The 20778-nt window shown below is 41.0% G+C and overlaps 1 protein-coding gene across 1 annotated transcript in view; it reads left to right on the top strand.

Annotated features, from left to right (window-relative positions):
- DMRT1 (doublesex and mab-3 related transcription factor 1) overlaps positions 1–20778 on the top strand; it is a 106792-nt gene that overhangs the window by 14395 nt on the left and 71619 nt on the right. Inside the window, exon 3 of the mRNA XM_060237414.1 lies at positions 11479–11762. Coding sequence (XP_060093397.1) covers positions 11479–11762 — 284 coding nt within the window. The remainder of the gene's footprint in view (positions 1–11478; positions 11763–20778) is intronic.

The raw sequence follows: 20778 nt of genomic DNA, 5'->3' as shown, positions 1-20778 counted from the left end.
TTTTATTTTTTTAGAGTAAACTGAGCCTTTTAAAAATCCCTTTTATGTGTTCTGTATTTGTATATGAGCTTTGCAAGGACTTACGGATATTTTTTTTTTCATATATGGCAGCCCTAAGACCGCCCTCTACTTGTTTCCAAAAGCTTTTCTTTAGCTGGAGCAGAAAACTCCCTGCATTGCCATTTTAATTTTTTTAAAAAATTAGTTAGTTTTAGGGAACCAACTGGGTTTCTCTTGTCATTCTGCTCCTAATGAAGTGGTCACTGGTGAATTCCTATCAGCCTTCAACTGCCTTAATTTATTTTTAGTATGAGCTATAATGATTTTATCCCAGTCATATTTCCGCCAAAGTCTCCCTTTAGATCCTTGAATAGCCTAAACTCCCTTCTAATGTTGTCTTTGATATTCTGATAATGAACTTGTTCCATTCTGAGTTCACCACTGTGACTTTTTCAATTCTCAGACTTGTTTGTTTAGAATAGCAGGTGGCTGTATTATAAACTGAGACTTCACATCTTTTCTAAATGGTCTCATAATGTGGCAGCCATTCATGTTAGTAGATCTTGGAAACTGTGTTAATCACCTTTTGAAATACTATATAAAATGTTACAAAATATTGACTTGATGAAACTTTTTACCCAGTCTTTTCTTTTAAATTGTATTTATTATTTCCAAAGTATTTGATAAGATTATTGTATCCTCTTCCTTGTAAACAAGATGCACAATTTTAGCCATCTCTGCTATAACCCATGCTTCAGTATTCCAGTCAGAAAACATAGGAGAGTCTGAAAAATGCCAACATTTTCCTTTTAAGATTTTGTTAGCTGTAAATAGATTCCAGATTAACTCATAATGCTTCTTCATCACACTTTCAGGCAATGGACCAAGTAATGCATGAAATGCTCCTAACAGTGCAATTCTGCGTGGAGTTACTCCAGTCTAAACTCATTAATTGGTTATCTGCTTTATTATCTGTAACTAGCAAATATCAGAAAGAGACCTAAAATTTCCAGTCTTCTCTTATCTAAAGCAAATTCAACTTAACCATACGATCCTCAGATCTCTTGCTATTTGATAAAGTGAGGATTACATAACCTTTGTGACAGCCAGTGTGTTGTAGTGGTTAGCATTAAGGACTGGGAAAATGTGTTTAAAGCCCCATTTATTTATTTATTTATTTAATTCATTCATTTGTTCCCTTCTCAGTGCAGCTTCCATTGTTCTCTCCTCCATTTTATCCTTACAACAAACTGTGAGGTAGGTTATGCTGAGAGAATGTGACTGGCCCAAGGTTGCCAAGTAAACTTCCATGACACGAGTGGGGGTTTGAACCTGGATTTTCCAGATACTATGCTGACACTATTAGCCACTATACCACATTGGCTATCTCAAGCCTTTTAACTTACTGGGTAGGTGACCATGGACAAGTGTTTTCCTTGGGCTACCATACAGTGTTGTTGGGAGGAGAAAGTGGAAGAGAGGAGCGCCATGTATGCCCTGCTTTCAAATGGATGAGAGATGGAATGAAAATGTGATGGATATAATATCAGTCAGGGCTACAGGGTGGCTCTAAGTGTCACCACTTTCCAGTTTGCCTCTCAACCACAATCCTGGGTAGATTGAGAAGTAGTAGTAAGCGGAAATTCTTTGGGCAAGCAATCACCTAAACACCAGATTTCAATTATATAGAAAAATCTTACCATTTGAATTTGCTAATTAATTTACTACTGAGAACACAATGAATTAGAACAGTGAAAGTCCAGTAGCATACTTCCAGGACAGAAATGGGATGGACTGTCCACCTTTTCTTGGGTTCACAATCCTCTTTTTTCTTTTTATGATGTTTTCCCTTGCCTGTTATGTTTATTTATTTGATTGGATATAATAAAAGATGGCATAAGACTCAGTGAGGAGTGGTGTATAGTTTGTCTGGTCTAAAAGGAGGAGAGACAATTAAAGATGGAGCTTTCCACTGTCCTCAACTATAGGCCTCGCAGAATAACTTTGTTTTTACAGGCTCTGCAGAACTGCGTTGCGTCCTGCAGGGCCTGGATCTCAGCTGGAAGAGTGTTCCACCAGGCTGGAAATAGGATTGGAAAGGCCCTAGTTCTGGTTGAGGACAGCTGGATACTTTTTGGATCAGGGATCACTAGCAAATTTTGATCACTAGAGCATAACACACTCTGGTGGGTGGGACATCATGAGAGGCTGTCCCAGACTATTTAGAGCTTTGAAGGTTAACAGCAAAACCTTAAACCTGATCCAGTCTTCAATCTGGAGCCAATTCAGCTGGTAGAGCACTGGGTGAATATGTGCTCTAAAGGGTGTTCCTGTGAGCACCATGCAGCTGCATTCTGGCCCAGTAGCAAGTTCTGGGTCAGCCTCAAGGGTAGCCCTGAATAGAACAAATTACAGTAGTCCATTCTGAAAGTGACCATTGCATGGATCGCTGTAACTAGGTCAGGAGGAGACAGGAAAGGGACCAACATTTAATCTGATGTAAATTGTAAAATGCCCATTTAATTACGTTTGTGACCTGGACCTCCATTGACAAGGATATCCTAAGTCATGCCCAGGCTCTTGATGGTTGCTCCAGACAGAGCACTGTCCAGAAGTTGAAATTCCAATCCTGTATCCCCCCAGCCCAGCCAGAGGACCTCCATCTTTGATGGATTTAACTTCAGCCAGCTCTGTTTTAACCAACAAACCATGGCCTCCAGGCCTCTTTTCAAAATCTTGATGGCATTCAGCCAACCCCTCATCAACAGTTACAACTGAATGTCATCAGCCTAAAACTGTACACCAGCTGGGTGAGGGAGTGCATAAAGATGCTAAATAACATTGAGAAGAAGATTGCTGCTTGCAGGACACCACATACCAGAGGGTATTGTGGTGAGACCCTCTCACCTTGTGCCACTCTCTATCCCCAATCTTGGAGAAAGGAGAAAAAGTGCAAGGTTGTTCCATGAATTGGTGAGGCGGTGGGTCAGAGGGTTGTGGTTGACCTTGTCAAATACTGCTGAAATATCAAGAAATATCAGCAGCGTTGACCTGCCTCAATCCATCTGTCTGCAGTGATCATCTGTGAGAAGGACTGATGCCATCTCCATCCTGTGGCCAGGGCAGAAACTGGATTGGAAAGGAACAAGGGCCAAACTCTGAAGCTGCTCTGCTATGGCTCTTTCAACTACTTAACACAAGAATGGTAAATTTGATACCAGGTGGCAGGTAGATAGTTAGGATCTAAAGGTGGATTATTTAAGGGTGGTCTGACCACTACCTCTTTTAGTCTCCTAGGGGAAGACCCCTGAAATCAGGGATAGATATAGAATATCCACTAGGGGTCCCATGTTCCATCACTGCTGGCTTTTACCAACCATGATGAACATGGTCCAAGAGGCAAGTACTGGGTTTCACATCATATAGGATCCTGACAATCTCTGCCTGTGAGAGCCAGTTGAATTAATCCAGTAACGGATGGGAAAGTGGTCAATGGGCCTCCAGTTCCCATACTGCTGTCAATATTGGCTGGCAGATCCTGGCAGATCTTTTAGTCTCCTAGGGGAAGACCCCTGAAATCAGGGATAGATATAGAATATCCACTAGGGGTTCCATGTTCCATCACTGCTGGCTTTTACCAACCATGATGGACATGGTCCAAGAGGCAAGTACAGGGTTTCACATCATTGAGGATCCTGACAATCTCTGCCTGCGAGAGCCAGTTGAATTAATCCAGTAATGGATGGGAAAGTGGCCAATGGGCCTCCAGTTCCCATACTGCTATCAATATTGGCTGGCAGATCCTGGCAAAGCAACAAGACTTTATCCACAAAAAAGCTCACAGAAGCCACACTGCTAATAGCCAAATTACTAATATTTTGAGATCTTTCAGTGAGAGAAGTTAATGATCAATTATTCTAAATCACTGTGTCGTGTGAGTGCTAGCAGATGCAATGAAGACGGCATAAAAATCTTTCTTAGTGGTCTTCAGCACCATCTCATAGGATCTCATAAATGTCCTCTAGAATGTTCTTGCAGTCTCATCATGAGTCTGTTGCCAAACTCGCTAAGTTGCCAAACTAGCTAAGTTCCTATTTCATCCTCTGTAGTTCCTCAGATGCCATATACCCATTGCTGCCAGAGAGAGAAAAAAACTAAGCATTCCCATTGGCACAATAGCATTATGTCACTTCTGGGGGAAACTCAAATGATGTCACTCCTCTCTAGGAATTGCTGGAAAGTCTATGATAAAACTGTTATGTACCAAGTTAATGCCTAAGCTGAAGCAAACATCCATTGTAGGCTAGGATCCTGATGCCCGCATTCTGATTGGCCATTCTGCTAGAATTGGCTGATCAGGAAGTGAGGCATTTTGGAGGGATTGGTGTGTGCCTGCCTGATGGGGCATGGTATTCTATGCTCTGACTATATATTTGTTCACTGTCATTTTGTTGTACGCTGAGTGACTGCTCCTGAATAAATGAGTCCTTGTTTGAAAAGAGATGACCGAACCCATTTATAACAAAAACCATAGAGTTTCCAGTAATTCCTGAAGCGACACATCAGCAGCACTCTCCCAAATCCCTGCTCCATTCCCAGACTGGTACATCACTCTGTTACACCAGATAGGACTAAAAAAACTTTTGTATTGAGACTTCCTTGAAGTTTTTAACATTAATTTACAGTCTCAGAGTCACTGTCCTCACATGCCTTTCTCATGAATTAAAATGCATCTCCAGGGTTGGAGTTGATTTCTGTAGAAAAATATGTGTTAAGTTCCCAACTTCAAAGAAGCCATACTTACAAACACAGCAGAGACCAAGTTGTGACTCACATGGTTCAGGGCAGTAGACAAGGGCAACAGATGATTGAGGAAGGACAGCACAGGAGCCTGGGAGTGCTGGAGTGAAAGGGAGAGAAGGCTAGCAAGGGGAGCAGAGATGAAGTGAGTGGGGATTTGTATTTAAATGACCACCTCTTTTGTTTTAAGTGTTTTTGCTAGCTGTTCTTGGTCCTGAATTTTTTAAAAAACTTTTAAGAATTTTAGTTTTATACATGAATTGAAGACCCCTTCTTTCCCACAGTTTAATCTGTGCTACACATTCCCAACTTTCTCTAATAAAACATGTTTCCTGTAACCAAATTCAAAGTTGTTCTACTGTTATTTTGTTTGTATCTTGTTTAATTACTGCACAATATGACACCCATATTGTTTGCCTGTTTCTTCTAGCAAGCATGTAGTATTTCAGCTAAGTTATGGATTTAATAGGCTTTTTCAAGCTAACTTGGGAACCTAACCAGTATACATAATGTTTATCACCATGAGAAAATGCCTTCTGAGCTCCAAACACCTGACTACAAACTCTCTATAATTTGGGGGGCTTATCGTTATTGTATTTCCCTGCAGCAATTGCAGCTTTGAAGAAGGTTTTCAGATTTAACCACAGGGTTCATGTGTGTGCTCAAGTGTTTGTGTGTAATGTCGCAAAACTTGGAGGAGGGGAGAGCCTTTTGCATTATAACATGTCATGCGAAGCAGTTGTTAGTGGTTTTGGGCAGTTGCCTGATGTGATTAAAATGTGATATCTGTTGTGATTGATTGTGTACAAAATAATGGGAGCTCTATTTTTTCACACAAGTATAATTGCAAATTGATGAATACAGTTTCTGTTTCTTATAATGCAGGCTTGCTCCTCCTAGACTAGGTGACTGCAGTCAGCAATGAATTATACCACCTTATCACTGATGTGGAAAACGCTGTTCATTCTTTCGCTATATTAAAACACACAACTAAGCGTTGTTTCTGGCCAAAAGGATAAACCTTGAGAAACACGTGAGCTCAGCCATTGACGTCTTTAGGGATAAAGCCAGCGCCTGCCCACAGACAGCTTTTCTTCTCTCCTGAAGATAGTCCTTCTGAGGATGCTTGATAATATTTACAGAAATAGCACTCTGATTGTATGAAACCTTCTGGACATATTTGAGGGCCCATCAGATACTCTCTGGCAGCATCAAAGAAGTTCTTAGTGACTGACTGTTTTGTTATAAGGAAATAGTACACAGTGGGAGGGTGATGGAATGTTGGTAAAAGATTTGACTAGTTTATATATGTTGAGCTAAGTATGGACAGATGACAGAGAGAATACTTGAGTCCCCCCACACCACCCCCCTTATATAGCCATAGTATGCAAGGCCATACAAAATTCGAAATATCCTACTGAACTAATGCCCATGGATTTTGAACATACTTTCTATTTTCACTGCTGGTAGAATGTTTGTGTTGTGGTACCATAAATATATGTTCATGTTTACTCACAATCCTGAGAATACTTTCCTAGAGTGAACCTCAGTGAGTACACATCAAGAGGATTCTGAGAAGATCTGTTTAGGATTGCACTGTTAAGATTTGTAATGAAGAATGGAATTGAACATACTTGCTAAATACTTGGAATTAGTATGGTATGGAGTGTGTATGGCACAGTCAAACTGTACATGAACATGTACAGGATTTAAAATGGCTTAATTTTGTGCTAGATCATCACTGCTGTCCTCTCAGGAATATTTCCTTCCATGAGTTTTCCTCTTTTGTGTTTTAAATGAAGTCATTTTCTTACACAACTCTTGTTTGAATTACAAGTTCCTGCTCTATTAGGAAGTTGGAGGGGTTTACATATTGGCAAGAGATGGGTCAAAAGCAGATTAAATCTCAAATTTTCTGTGGAGATACTCTGAAAACTACAAATAGATATTCGGAAGGTCATGTTTTCCATCCTACTGCAATACCTGTGTCTTCCTAAATGCCACTAATGAGAGTTGGGATGTACATGGGCTACCAGGAAATGGAACTGGCAGAATTCTTCCTTGCAGCATGAGTTTTATGAGGGCTGGCACAAGTTTTCCCTTGAACTGAAGTCTGCCCTTGCCACATCTTTCATGAGAGATCTTCAACCCTCAGAAGTGGCATTTCACTTTCCATGACAGTTTTTTAGAATCCACCCTTACCCTTCTAGCATTGATGTGTATGGAAATACAAAGAGAAATGTGCAGGCAGCATTTCACTTGCTTAGTAAAATGTCACTTCTCTGAATGTACAATGTGTTGTCCAATAAGTGCAAATGCATCCTGAGAACTATTAAGTGCGTACTACTTGCTATGAATGTAATGCTCTGAGAGGTATTTAATAAAATAAATAATTTTGAACATAATAGATTATTGCTATTTAAAGTTTTCATAAATGATAAGCAAGAATTTAAGGAAGGGGTTTTACCCTTCATGATAAATAGATGGTTTTACTCTTTGTGATGTGTTTACAGCCTGTAGTTTACGTAAGACTGATTTTAGAACTCTTTTATATATACAAGTAAAAATTGTGGGAATAAATATGGATACCATATAATTGGTCCCGAGATGCTCAGGAAAAAGGCAGGCATATGCATACTTTAAATATAGATAAATAAATAATTGTGAAGTCCTTAAAAATTCCATGGAGATTTTTTTCTTAGTTAAAAATAGGAGGAGTTTAATTGTGCTCCTTGTATTTTGTGTACCAGGTCTGACTTGTTCTCATGGTGTTCCTGTTCAGATTTACTAGATACTTATTCAGTGGGTGAGTTGTCATATTGTTATTAGTTACAGACAGAAAGCTTAGGACAGTAAGTAGTGGTATAGTTCAGCAGACATACTCCAGCTATGCCATGTAACTGTTATCCAATAATTGGCATGATGCCATCAGGATAATTGTATTGATATGTTTCTCTGTGTATTTCTTGTGTTTTTAACTTGTATTTTACTGATGTACATCGCCCAGAGCCTGGCCTAGGCCAGTATGGGGCAATTAAGCAAATAAATAAATAATAGTTGTGATGTACAAAACTTATCAGTAGGAAATGAATTGATAGCTAGGAGAAGCTGGGACAGCAATTTTTATGTTTCAGAAAACCAAAAAAATTGATTTCCCAGCCACTATTACATTAAAGTGAGATGTTTTGATCTCTTAGCAACTGGTATGCTATCTCGTATTCTTGTTTTTATGCACATGGTGTATGTGTAGATGGAGTTTCTAGTAGTCAGCAACTGAAGAACAGCAACTGTGCCTGAGTAGTGATGCACTATGCAGTTCAACACTTGCAAAGTCCCTCATTAGCTTTAGCATTAAAACTACATAGAAATCATGGTAGGCATTAGCTGATTGTGAATTGTTCTTGTGGTAAGTATTTTTGTTAGCATTTGGCAGTGGGTACAAGTAACATTTCTGACTTCTAAGCATACAGGCCATCCAAGGGGACCCATATAATAAATCACATGCTCAAACAATTTACTGCCCACTTCTGTATGTATGGTGAGTCCTGTTCTAAAGGTCAGGAAAGCTTCCCTGATAACATAATGCAGTGAGCTGTAACTGCATCAAATCCTGGGGGTTGTAGAGCAGCCTAGGAGAAATAATTATGCCTGGTAATGGGTAATTACAGATAATGGGTCTTTTTGGGGGTGGCTGGAAAAAAACACTGCCATGTCTGGAGACAATATTGCGTAGCAGATTAACTTTATAGTAAACTACAAGTGTAGTACTGAAACCACAGCAGCCCTTCAAAGTTGCAAGGGAAGTTTCTTTTGGAAAGGTACAATTTACTTGAAGAAAATGAGTGAGACTTCAGGCTTCTGTTGTGCTCTTTTTCCATTCAGTAAAGACACTTGATGTCTTAGCATACAAGCTGGCTACTACCAGGAATATGCTGGAACACAAGAATTGCTCTGTCACGACAGCCTGGTGGGAGAAACATATTGTTCCACTGGTTTCTGATTATGGCTTTAGGGAGTGATTTCACACCAGCCTCATTCAAGGTCCAACCTCAAATCTCAAAGGCAGCTGTGAATTATACAAATTCACTGTAGCCTGAAGTACTGCCAGGTCTGCTAATGATGGGGGTGGGAGGTGGGGGAATCATTCTTTGGGAGGGGGCAGTGTTTCTGGGAAACTGCTGAGACCTCGGCTTAATTTGCCATCTGAAGAGAACTATTGCACATGAATAATTCTGTTCTCTTTAAGAAGTTATTGCAGTCAGCCTGGATTTGGGGGTTTTAGGGGTAGAAGTTGACCAGTCCCTGAATGTCCTCTCCTAAAAGTTGTCTCTGAATACTGGGTCATGACAGTAACAGTTAAGTCATGGAGCACTTCGTGTTTGTGCTGAGTTTCAGGATGCAACGAACAGGAGAGTTTTTTTATAATCTATTGTGTTTTTTATAGGATTTAGCAATATTGGCATGTGTTTACTTGGGAATACTGATCAGACTGTAAGAAGCAAGAAACAAAAGATTTCTCTCTCTGATCTTGGATTCCACATATACCCATACAAACAAATTAGTGAATTTAACACCAGCAGCCAAAATCCTAGAACATCAAAATGACCTTTTTTGGATCAGATAGGAGAGCATGTACTGCTTTATAGTAGTAGAAGACAGCCAGCATGGTGTAGTAGTTGGAGTTACTAGGCTAGATAGATCAGAGGTTTCACAAAATATAAGGCAGCTTGCCTGTTCTTAGGAATTGTTGCTCCAAACAACCCCCACCATTTTGAGGAGGGTCTGGTTGAACATTAAATGCCTTCACAGGAGAGCTGCAAATTGGACATGTCCCATGTGCTTCCAATTCTAGTGGCACACTGCCTGGACTCACTGGCTACACAGATAAAATATACTTCTCCTGCAGCTTTTATCCCACAACAAAACTTACTGTAAAAATACACACCCTGTCCTGAAATGAATTATTGCTAACTACTGTTAATACGGTGTATGCTTGAAGCCTTTTGTACAACATGGAAGGATCGATAACAGTATTTATTATATGGTGCATTGATCTGGAATGAAAGAGAGAACTACATTTCACACTGTGGGGTTAGGTAGCAAAGATGCTGTCTAAGGATTTTAAAACATAGAGGTGAATTGAGATGTAACGATGAAAAATCCTTTCTCCTGACTAGTAGAAACTCCATCCTTTATTCTGCTTACTAATTTATATTTTTAATTCTATTGAGTGAACTAAAGTTCCCTCTGTAGTTTTAGAATCTTTTTGCCTTCATCCCTTTAGACGATTTCTTCCATGGCTGTGAGGTTTAGAAGATTATTCTTTTTAAACTTGTGCATTCATTTTCTTTAGTATTCTTCTACAGTTCTGATAGTAACAATATTGTGTAAAATGTTAGTTGCTTTTAAAAATCAATACTTTATATGTTTCCGTTTTTATCCTATTACACATTTCTTTCCTAAACTGAAGACAATGAGCTACTTTTGTAGTGTCTTCCTATGAAGATGGTTCATCTTGTTATAAATTTCACCCAACTCTTATTCTCCTAAGAAGCCATTAGTACATACACTGGAGATGTACTCTTGATTTATATTTAAAAAAAATTATCCAAAAGATGCTCGGACAGATTTGTTTATAGATTGCATAAGACTTTTAATTTCTACTGTGACATTTTTGTTGAAATCTTTAATACACAGTGCTATTGACGATTTACAACTATAACATGGCTAATACTGTTATCCGGTTTAAATCAAATTACAGCTCTTTTGTTAGGAACAAGTAGCTCTGTTTTTTACATCCAATTCCTGACATCATTAAATCATACCAGAATTGAGCTGTGCAAGGCCTGTATGTACAGAGGCAAAGGAAAGCAAACAGTTCACTGTTGGTCTAATGCTGGGAACTGACATGATAGCTTGGCTAAGCTGTATTCCTGGAACACATTTTCCCAGTTCTCTTCAGATGGGGTCACTTTGCAGAATTCCATCTTAAATCCCCAGAGGATATGCTCCATTGTGCTAACATTACAGAACCTGTCACTCTTTGTATGTGTGTGTGTATACACAGTAAATATGTATTTTTCCTTGTTCGTTATGCACAGCCCTTTCATCTTCCTTCAGGTGCCAGTGTGCAGTTGGACTGTCCAAACTTCTTCGAAGTAGTAAATCCATTTTACTATGATTGTAAAATGTATTCCCCGTAAGAACAGCCATTGTCCGAGATGTCATTGACATTAATGACTCAGCGCTCCTTGCTCATGATGCACAATTTTTATGATTTTGCACTGCCACAGTGTGCAAAACTCATCCAATCCTGCCATTTATTTTAAAGGGGTGGGTGGGAGAAGAGTAAGGTCACATCCCCATTCATCTGCAGTGCACATCTGTTTGGAAAGGAGGGAATCAGCTGAAGTGCTTTACACTCCCGCTTTTACAAGAAGACAGAATATTGGATGAAAGATGTTGTTGAGGTGTGCAGGAGGAAATCAAAGGATAAAACACACTGGGAATGCTTTGGACCTGTTTGTCCCTCTGACTCTGTCTCTTCTTTACACGTGTCAGCCCCTCCTATTTGCTACTCTTTTGTTCTGCAGGGTGTGAAATGTATTGAAAGTAAGACTTCTAAAAATTACTTCTTTTTATGTTTCATAACCAGCTGTTATGTTCCATTCTTTTCAGAGGGATGGATGCTCACTCAGGACATTCCTTCTCTGAGCAGCAGAGGGCATCTGGAAAGCACATCTGATTTATTTGTGGACTCCACCAACTACAGCAGTTTTTGCCAGCCATCTCCATATCCTTACTGCAACAGCTTATACAACTGCTCCCAATACCAGATGGCTGTGGCCAATGAAACCTCCTCTGGAGACATGGGGAGCTCCTTGGTAGGGTCCCCTGCAAAAAACAGCCTCCGAAGCCTCCTGGCAACCTATGTGTCAAGCCATTCAGGAAACCAGTGGCAGGTACTATGCAAAGGAGTGAGGTTGGGGTGTGCTGTATGCTAGACCAGTGGCCTTGTTTGGAGAGTGCTAGGAATATTTGTTTTGGCATGGATGGAATAACTGTAGAATCACAGCACAATCCCATGTGAGGTGTAGCTGTAGCTGTGATGATAAAGGAACCCTGTGTACGAAAGTGTAGCAAGATGCCACCACGGAAGCAGGCAGTTCCCATTTGAGTGGCACTCATAAATCACATTGAGAACCTCATCTTTACTGAACAGTTAACTAAAAATAATAAAATAATGAAGTAACTACAAGTAGAATATACAATAGGAAATAAGTTATTAAAAAGAGCAACAGTAATGACTATAATGTGAAAATGTCAAAGTGATACATTATTGGCTTAGTAGCTTGGATTCTCACTGGAAAAACAAAATAGGGACATGGGGAGCCTTATTGCTATAGAGTTTAATTGAGTTTAATTGATCTATTACCTCTTGGCTTTATGGCCTCTTGCCTGCAGCAACCTGAAATCAAATTCTTCTTGCTTGCCAGAAGATCCACCATAAACTAGCAGGAAAGGAAAGGTCCCCTGTGGAAGCACCAGTCGTTTCCAACTCTGGGGTGACGTTGCTTTCACAACGTTTTGGAGAGCCAAGTTTTGGAGAGCCAGTTTGGTGTAGTGGTTAAGTGTGCGGACTCTTATCTGGGAGAACCGGGTTTGATTCCCCACTCCTCCACTTGCACCTGCTGGCATGGCCTTGGGTCAGCCATAGCTCTGGCAAAGGTTGTCCTTGAAAGGGCAGCTGCTGTGAGAGCCCTCTCCAGCCCCACCCACCTCACAGGGTGTTTGTTGTGGGGGAGGAAGGTAAAGGAGATTGTGAGCTGCTCTGAGACTCTTTGGAGTGGAGGGCGGGATATAAATCTAATATCAGTATCAGTAATATCAGTTTTCACAGCAGACTTTTTTACGGGGTGGTTTGCCATTGCCTTCCCCAGTCTTTTACCCTTCCCCCCCCAGCAAGCTGGGTACTCATTTTACCGACCTCGGAAGACTGAAAGGCTGAGTCAACCTTGGACCGGCTACCTGAATCCAGCTTCCGCCGGAATCGATCTCAGGTTGTGAGCAGAGAGTTCACACCACAGTACTGCAGTACTACTGCTTTACCACATAACAAGGTCTTAAATTATGACCTGAAAAATCTGCTTTCTCCCCTCTTTTTTGTTTTGTAATATCTGGCCTAATGAAGAGTTTTGGAGAATTCAAAAGCTTGCATGCTATTATGTGCCATTGGGTTGGTCCTAATTAAAGATATTGCATGGGTTTGTTCTTATAGTAGCTGTTGCCAGACATTTATCTGCTAAAGCAATTATGTTTACTATTTTAATAGAATATCTATTTTTCTTTTTTGTACCTTTGGGGTAATATAATTTGGGCTGTTAATTTTTCCATGGGTAGAACTTTGCAGATTTTGGAAAACCAAAGCTATACCCTTGAAAGTTTTCACTTGTTTGTTATAGTTTAGCTTGCATTCAAAAGGTGCTTGTGAAGTGTAGATGGCTGGAGAAGGCAATGGTAAGCCACCCTGTAAAGTCTGCCAAGAAAATGTCGTGATATGACGTTACCCCTTGGGTCAGTAACAACTCAGTGCTTACACAGGGGACTACCTTTACCTTTTTTACCAGACCAACTTTGTTATCATAGAAGGGACTTTTTGAGTTGCTGATGAACAGAATGGAAAGAAAGCTGGTTCACACAGAAAATGTTTCAGAGGAGAATATGCAAATGCAGTGAAACTCAAAAGTTTCTAACACCAGTATAAATTAGTTTTAGAAAACTATACCACCTTACCCATTTGGTTCATGTTCTGAAAAACTAATGCATGCTAAAGACTGGTGTGGGTCACATTGCTAGTTTCTACTTGTTATTCTGTACTACATTATCCAGCTGTTGAAGCTTCACTTTTGTTTCATGCAGCAAAGAGGAGAATGGGTGCCTGCAGCTTTGGGGAAATGCCTGAGTTAGTCTTTAAAATGGCAGTGGTGGGACCTAGGGATGTCTAGTTCATGTCTAGTTCAACCTTCATTGTTCCAGATCTTTTAGAACAAGCAGTTGGTAGTTTTCCTCTGAGGCGGAGAACATCTTGGTGAGTTATTCCCACTGATCATTCAGAAAGGCAGGAACAACTTTTTTCTCCTCCCTGTCTATGTTGTGGGGTCACCCACCCTCTCAGTCCTGTTCCTGTCTCATCAGGGAGAGCAGATGACAGTAGGCTGTCTTGCATCCACTCTAACCCCTAACTATTTCTTATTATCTTTGTTCATTTCTTAAACCTTAATATGTATCTGATTTTTTACTCACCTATCACCTCGTTCTATCTTACTTGGCTCCCGGACTCAGGGAAGAAGCAAACAAAGACCAGCAGCCTGAGAACAGCCGTAGCAACTATTCCCCACCAATGAGCTTGCATAGCGTGTCAGTTTCAGCTGCTCAAGCCATGGAACAGCGAGAGGGCATCAACACTTTCCTCTCAGAAGAATTGGAGACTCCCCTCACAGCAGGAGCAAAGGAGACCTCCATTCAGGCAAGCACGGACCCTAGAAGGTTTGCCTTAGCCCTTTCAGCCAAGTTGCCCTGCTGGGAGCCACAAAAGCATTGCCTGTATTAGACAGCTACAGAGCCTACAATCTGGTCAAGCCTCCTGACTACAAGTGGCACCCAATTTGCAAGTCAAAGCAGAGGCTGAGAGGAAGAACCTTCTGCCTCCACAAGCCATTTGGACAATGTGGGAGCTGGTGGGAGCGAACAGCAGACACCGATTACAGCTTCCATTGAACCAGGAGCTGATCCAGAGGACATCATGTCAGGCTGATGGAAGGGCCGTTTAATCTCCTTCCAGAATTTTTCTCTTCATTAGACAGACCATGAGGGAAGAAACTGGACACTTCTGTCACCAGGGTAACCTTAGAGCGGGCAGATCCCTATCCAGTCCTCTCTCTTCTTCCTCTTCAAGGCATGAGGGTTCAGAAGACCCATCAGCTAGCAGAGTTTCTGTTTGGCAAACTAAAGCAGCACAGAAGAAGTCAGTTAACAGAAAAAGAGGGTGGACTTTGTGTTAAGGAAGGCACACAAAGGCATGGCTGTGGCAATTAGGGCACCTGCTATGGCTTCTGTAGTGTCCAAGGCGGCCACAGATTGGATCAAGAAAGTCCTTCAGCTACTCCCAGACAACAATTGCTAACTTCATGAGGGAATCAACAGGTTTCTTAAAGCTACCTCCTTCACAGTGGACACAACATTGGACTCCTTAATTTTCTCCTTGAGGGCCATGGCTTGAACAGTGGCAACCAGAAGGACATTATGGTTGTGCACATGGCAGGTCGATTACCATTCTAATGCCAAAGTCATGGCCTTCCCATTCCAGGGGGGCAGGCTGTTTGAGGATGCACTCAACAGGATCTTGAGGAAGACTAGGGATAAGAATAAGGCACTCCCAGAACATTGAGATATAATGACAGAAGACCCTTTAAAAATTTTTCCTTTCGTGCCCAACATAGGCTACCTAGATTCAAACAAGATGCGGGAAGATACATCTGAAGGAAACTTTTAACCCCAGATTTAACAGGCAGTCAAACAACAGGATAGATAGGCCTGACCGAGATGGGAAACTTTCCAAGGTGTGACTTGCTATCTTCACTTCCAGAATGTCTGGGACAACTCCCAAGCTGACAGTTTGGGGAGTAGATATAGTCACCAAAGGGTACACCATTGAGTTTGCCAGACACCCACTAGTGCGATTCCTAATTTCCCCAACCCACAAGAACCCTCACAAACAACTCAGAACCAGTAAGGTGATACAACATCTTCTCAATATTCAGGCCTTCAGTTATATTCCACACTCAGAAAGGGGGTGTGGAGTATACCCATTTTCTTTCCAGTTCCAAAAACAATGGGGATTGGAGAGCAATTCTTAATCTGAAATACCTCAATGAATTTGTGAAGTTGAGGCACTTCAGAATGGAGACTCTTCGATCAATCACCAGATTTCTACAGCTGCAGGAGTACCTAGCATCCATAGACCTGACAGGCTTTTATGCACATACTGGTCTTTCAAGGACACTTTCAAGGTTCCTATGATTCTTTGTTGGAGAAAACTACCTGCAGTTCAGAGTCCTACCATTCAGACTCTCAACAGCTCTGAGGGTTTTGTCCAAGATCCTAATCAATCCAGTCGTAAAGCTGAGAAGCTATTCACATCCACCCTTATTTGGACAATTTACTAATCAGGTCCAGTTTCTGGCTCAAATCATGGGAGGACATGGAGAAAACTGTTTGATGCTTACAATTTTATGGATCCTTCATAAGCCTTCCAAAGAACTCCTTGGAACTGACACAGGCTGAAGCACTTAGATGTGATCATAGACACCACATCCAGCTGTCTATTTCTACCATACAAGAAGATGAGAAAGATGGTAGTGTCAGTAATCAGGGGTAGATCAGCTTCACTGATGACACTCACCAAGCTCATGGGTTTATTAGAATCATAGAGTCGGAAGGGACCTCCAGGGCCATCTAGTCCAACCCCCTGCACGATGCAGGAAATTCACAAATACCTCCCCCTAAATTCACAGGATCTTCATTCCTGTCAGATGGCCATCTAGCCTCTGTTTAAAAACCTCCAAGGAAGGAGAGCCCACCACCTCCCGAGGAAGCCTGTTCCACTGAGGAACTGCTGTAACAGTCAGGAAGTTCTTCCTAATGTTGAGCCGGAAACTCTTTTGGTTTAATTTCAACCCATTGGTTCTGGTCCTACCTTCTGGGGCCACAGGAAACAATTCCAGACAATTAATCACAAGCATAGTATGATACAATGGGGCATATTCCATGCTGGATATGTGCAACAGTTTTGAAGACCTTTTCACAATCCAGATCAAGAGAAGACCTTTTCAGACCCAGATCAATTTGGGTTCCACTCCTGGGGAAGCCCAGCCTCATCTGGTGGACAAAAATGCCAAATTTTCTGCAGGGCAAGAGGTACTGGATTCCAAAAGTGAAACATATATTCACAGATGCCAGCCTGTCGGATGGGGAATGATGCTGGATGAGGAACCAGTGCAGGGTCAATGGAGCAAAGGATCCATCAACCCTTTCGAACTTTGAGTAATCTACCTCATATTTTATTTTGGACCAAGGATAGCTTATTCCCATGTCCTAGTAAAAACAGACAACATCACAGCCAAAATGTATCTCAACAAATGGGGGAGGGGGGAATCAAGATACTCAGCACTCCACAGGGAAATGGCTAAGATTCTAGCATGGGCAGAGAAAAACCTAGCTTCAGTCAAGGCAGAACATATAAAGGGAACTGCAAACATCCAAGCAGATCGGCTCAGCAGGCAGGCAATCCAACAGGGAGAATGGTCTCTCAAGAGAGATCTGTTCAGCCTAATCACAAGCCCCTTAGTTTCACACTAATGGATCTTTTTGCATCCCCAACAAACTACCAGATAGATCAGTTCATTCATCCCTAGGCCAAAGTGATGGATGCCCTAACATCATGTTCCTTCCTGTAGGAAAGTCTCACCAAGACTGCTATGCTCAGATGCCAGGTTGCAGTGCTATCCACAGTGTTAACTTAAGTTAAAGGTATCAATATGTCAAACCTCCATATCGGCATCATTTCCTCAAGGATGCAGCCTTGAAGGATCTTCCCCAAGTACATAGATTTCCAACAGGGAAGCCATCAGAAGATCTCTTAAAGCCTGTATCAATGAAGCATACAAACTCACAAAGTAGAGATTCCACTTGAATTACAATCCACTCAGTGAGAGGTGCTGCCACTAATGCAGCCTTTGCTAAATGTGCCACATTGGAAGAGGTCTGCAAGGTGGCAATGTGGTCATCTATTTTCATATTTATAAGGCATTATAAGATAAACAGCTACAACTCAGCAAATGCCACCTTCAGTAGGAGACAACATATACTAGACACTGAAGATTATGACCCATCCCAGATATGAAGACATTGCTCTGGGAGATCCCACCAAGATGTCCCCCGCCTCAGAGGGAGAATGGACCATTGGATACATACTGTGAAGGGACCTTCTGTTCTGAGAAAAGCATGTCTTGTCCTTCCCAAAGTCATGGTCAACCAAGATGTCAGTAGAATCTCTTCTTGCCCTGACTGTTCTACACTTATTTGTTTCTCCCCCCCCCCCCCAAAAAAAAAATACTGTTCTATGTTCTGTCTGTTTTAGAGGAAAGAGTAACTTAACTGCTTTTGGAGTTGTCAGAACTGAGAGGACAGGTGACTCCTACAGCAAAGACAGATGGAGGAAAAAATGAATGGATGGTGGGAATCACCAAGATGTGCTCCTTTCCTCAGAGAAGGACCCTTCATGGTGAGTATTCGATAGTCCATTCTCTGGATCAGCCAGCTTGTAGCTGCCATCCATGTCTCATTCTAATACGTTCCAGTGTGCTTTTACATTAAGTTCTTGCTATCAGGAATTTGTCCATATAGGAACAAGCATTCTAGAATCTTCCATAGAGAGTTTATCCTCATAGTTCAGTCATCAAATGACTTTTCTTAGCTGCAGAGTCTGCCTTCTAACAAAAGGGTGTGGCTGGGATCAGGTCTCCAAACTTCAGATGCACATCCCTGAATACTTCCCTGAATATAAACTACATATCTAAGCTTTATATTTTACATATAACGTGGGTTGCGGAGGAATTGCATATTCCCTTTCAGGTAGCTCTGTTTTTATTTCTCTCTGATGACAATGATTAGGGAAGAAAAGATAAAATAACTGCCATGGAAAGCTAAAATGAAAAATTAATTGGCTGTACCGAGAGATATATTGCATTGTTAATTACAAGAGGTGTTGAGCTTGTTGACCTAAGCAACTTGTGTGTGAAGGATTTTTTAAAAAAGCAACAGACATAATTCAAGTACTTCAGAATACAGGCTCTGAAAATAGTTGCCATCTGAACTAAAAAAATGTTATCTGCAACCCCCTTAGCAACTCATTATAGTCTTCAGAAGGGAGCTGGTTAAAGCATGTTTTGTTTGGCTCTACCCCACATAGTGAACTGGGTCCTAACAGGTTTTTTTAGTTCCATCTCACCTGGTTCCAGTTCTCATTGCAGCCCCCATTCTGCTGCATGCTTTTATACCTGATGATCCTTGATATAGTTTTTTTTGGTGGTCAAATATGGCAGCTTCTCCCTCTTTTGTCAGTGGAAACACATGTAGGATCCAGCCCATTGACTTCACTATATAAAAACAATTTTGGGTAAGTTGATACACCTGCCTAGAGGGTCACCAAATGATGAACCAGTATCAGATATTATGGCTCCCATGAAGACTGTTGCTTGGCAAGTAGAGGGCATAGCATTAGAAACTGTCTTTGTCCAGAGCTGGAAAACCTCTCTCTCACACACACACACACCCTGTGCCTCCAGTGTATGGTTGCCAGATTCCTCAAAATTCATGTTATGGCTCCTTTAGATTTGGAATATTTTACCAGCCCTGTTATAGACTGTAGGAATGGTATATACTATAGAAACAGTAGACAATGTACAATTGAAGGGAAACTGGAATGACATACAACAGAGAAGGAGGCCTAGAAATAACTACATCAAGCAAATTAAATAAGAGGAAGGATAGAGATGAATGTCATCCCTTGCACAAGATATAATTATTTGTACATCTCTCTAAAATAGAAAACTGCAGAATTAATGACTAGCCAGAATCTTTTGGCAGGGGGATGACAAATCAGTTTACAAAAACATACAAAAGGTCTGAATTATCTTAAATGGAGGATCCAGAATTCTTAAAGTACTGTTAGATTCTCAGCAACTTAAACCAGTTGCCATGCAAGGAGCAGCTCATACACAGCATTTATAAGATACCCTTCACAATACAGATTTATGCTAAAAGTAACCTAATGTTTCTGACAGCTCAAGTGTGACCTGAATATAATCCACATTTCTTGGGGAAGCTAATCTAAGCTGTTTATTTTCCGATACTGCTGATAGGGCTATATCTCTTGATGTCAGAGCAGTTGAGATTCTGATGGTAACATATTGTTTGTGGGTCACTGCTTTTGTCTAAAACAGTAGGTTGGAACAGAATAGCAAAGGTTAATTAAGTTTGTCTATCAAGGTGGGACAGATATAGATAGTGTTTGTGTATCTCACTCTGGAATCAAATGTTAGGCAAATCATTGTGGTGATTCCACCCCCCACCCCACCCCACCCCCGGCCATATTGTCTCAGAAGGTTAGACTTGCAACTCAATAACACCAAACAGTCCTAAAGTGTAAATGCTGAACAGTATTACTTCGTTTAGTAATTAGAAGCAAGGCCACTTCCTTGAGATGAGCCCTGTAAATAACCCATGACAGAAAGTGCTTATGGCATTGTTCATGAGAATGATATCTGTTTTCTGTGTCTCGCCTTGATGATCTTGTGAACTCCATTTACCAGAGAGGAAGAATTTGTGGGATTTTTTTTTTCTGGAGATAACCAAAGGAGCCATAACAGCCATGTGACCTGTTCTGTCATTGTAGGATGGGTATAAAGCAGCTGTTTTTACCTTTCCTTTTGTTGCCTGAAGCAGAAAGATCAGTCTAGTGAGAGACTGATATGTTGTGATTATGTACACATTTCCTTTTTCCGGTATGGGCAGTAACAAGTTAAGAAGCTAGACTAACAATGTATGTGATTAGGGATACTGCACGCTTAATGTATGCTCTAGAAATAAATATGTAATGGGGGTCTCCAGGATTCACAAGTTCAACTTTCCATGGATCTGTTTGTGCCCAGTATAGCCTTAAAATGAAAAAATAGCATTAAAATAACAAAAATAGTTTGCTATTGATGACTAGGATGTTTGTTTTCTACCTGGACACTGGAAAATTCACCTCAGTGCATACTTTTTCATTAGATTATTCATTAGATTATTCTTAGCCTGTTTCTTCATGCCCTGGGTTATGGTATAGTTTTTGACCTTAACCAGTCCCCTCTTATCAGG

The sequence above is a fragment of the Heteronotia binoei genome, chromosome 4 (genome assembly GCF_032191835.1).
Source record: "Heteronotia binoei isolate CCM8104 ecotype False Entrance Well chromosome 4, APGP_CSIRO_Hbin_v1, whole genome shotgun sequence".
Taxonomy (NCBI): Eukaryota; Metazoa; Chordata; class Lepidosauria; order Squamata; family Gekkonidae; genus Heteronotia; species Heteronotia binoei.
This window is presented reverse-complemented; position numbering and strand designations above follow the sequence as displayed.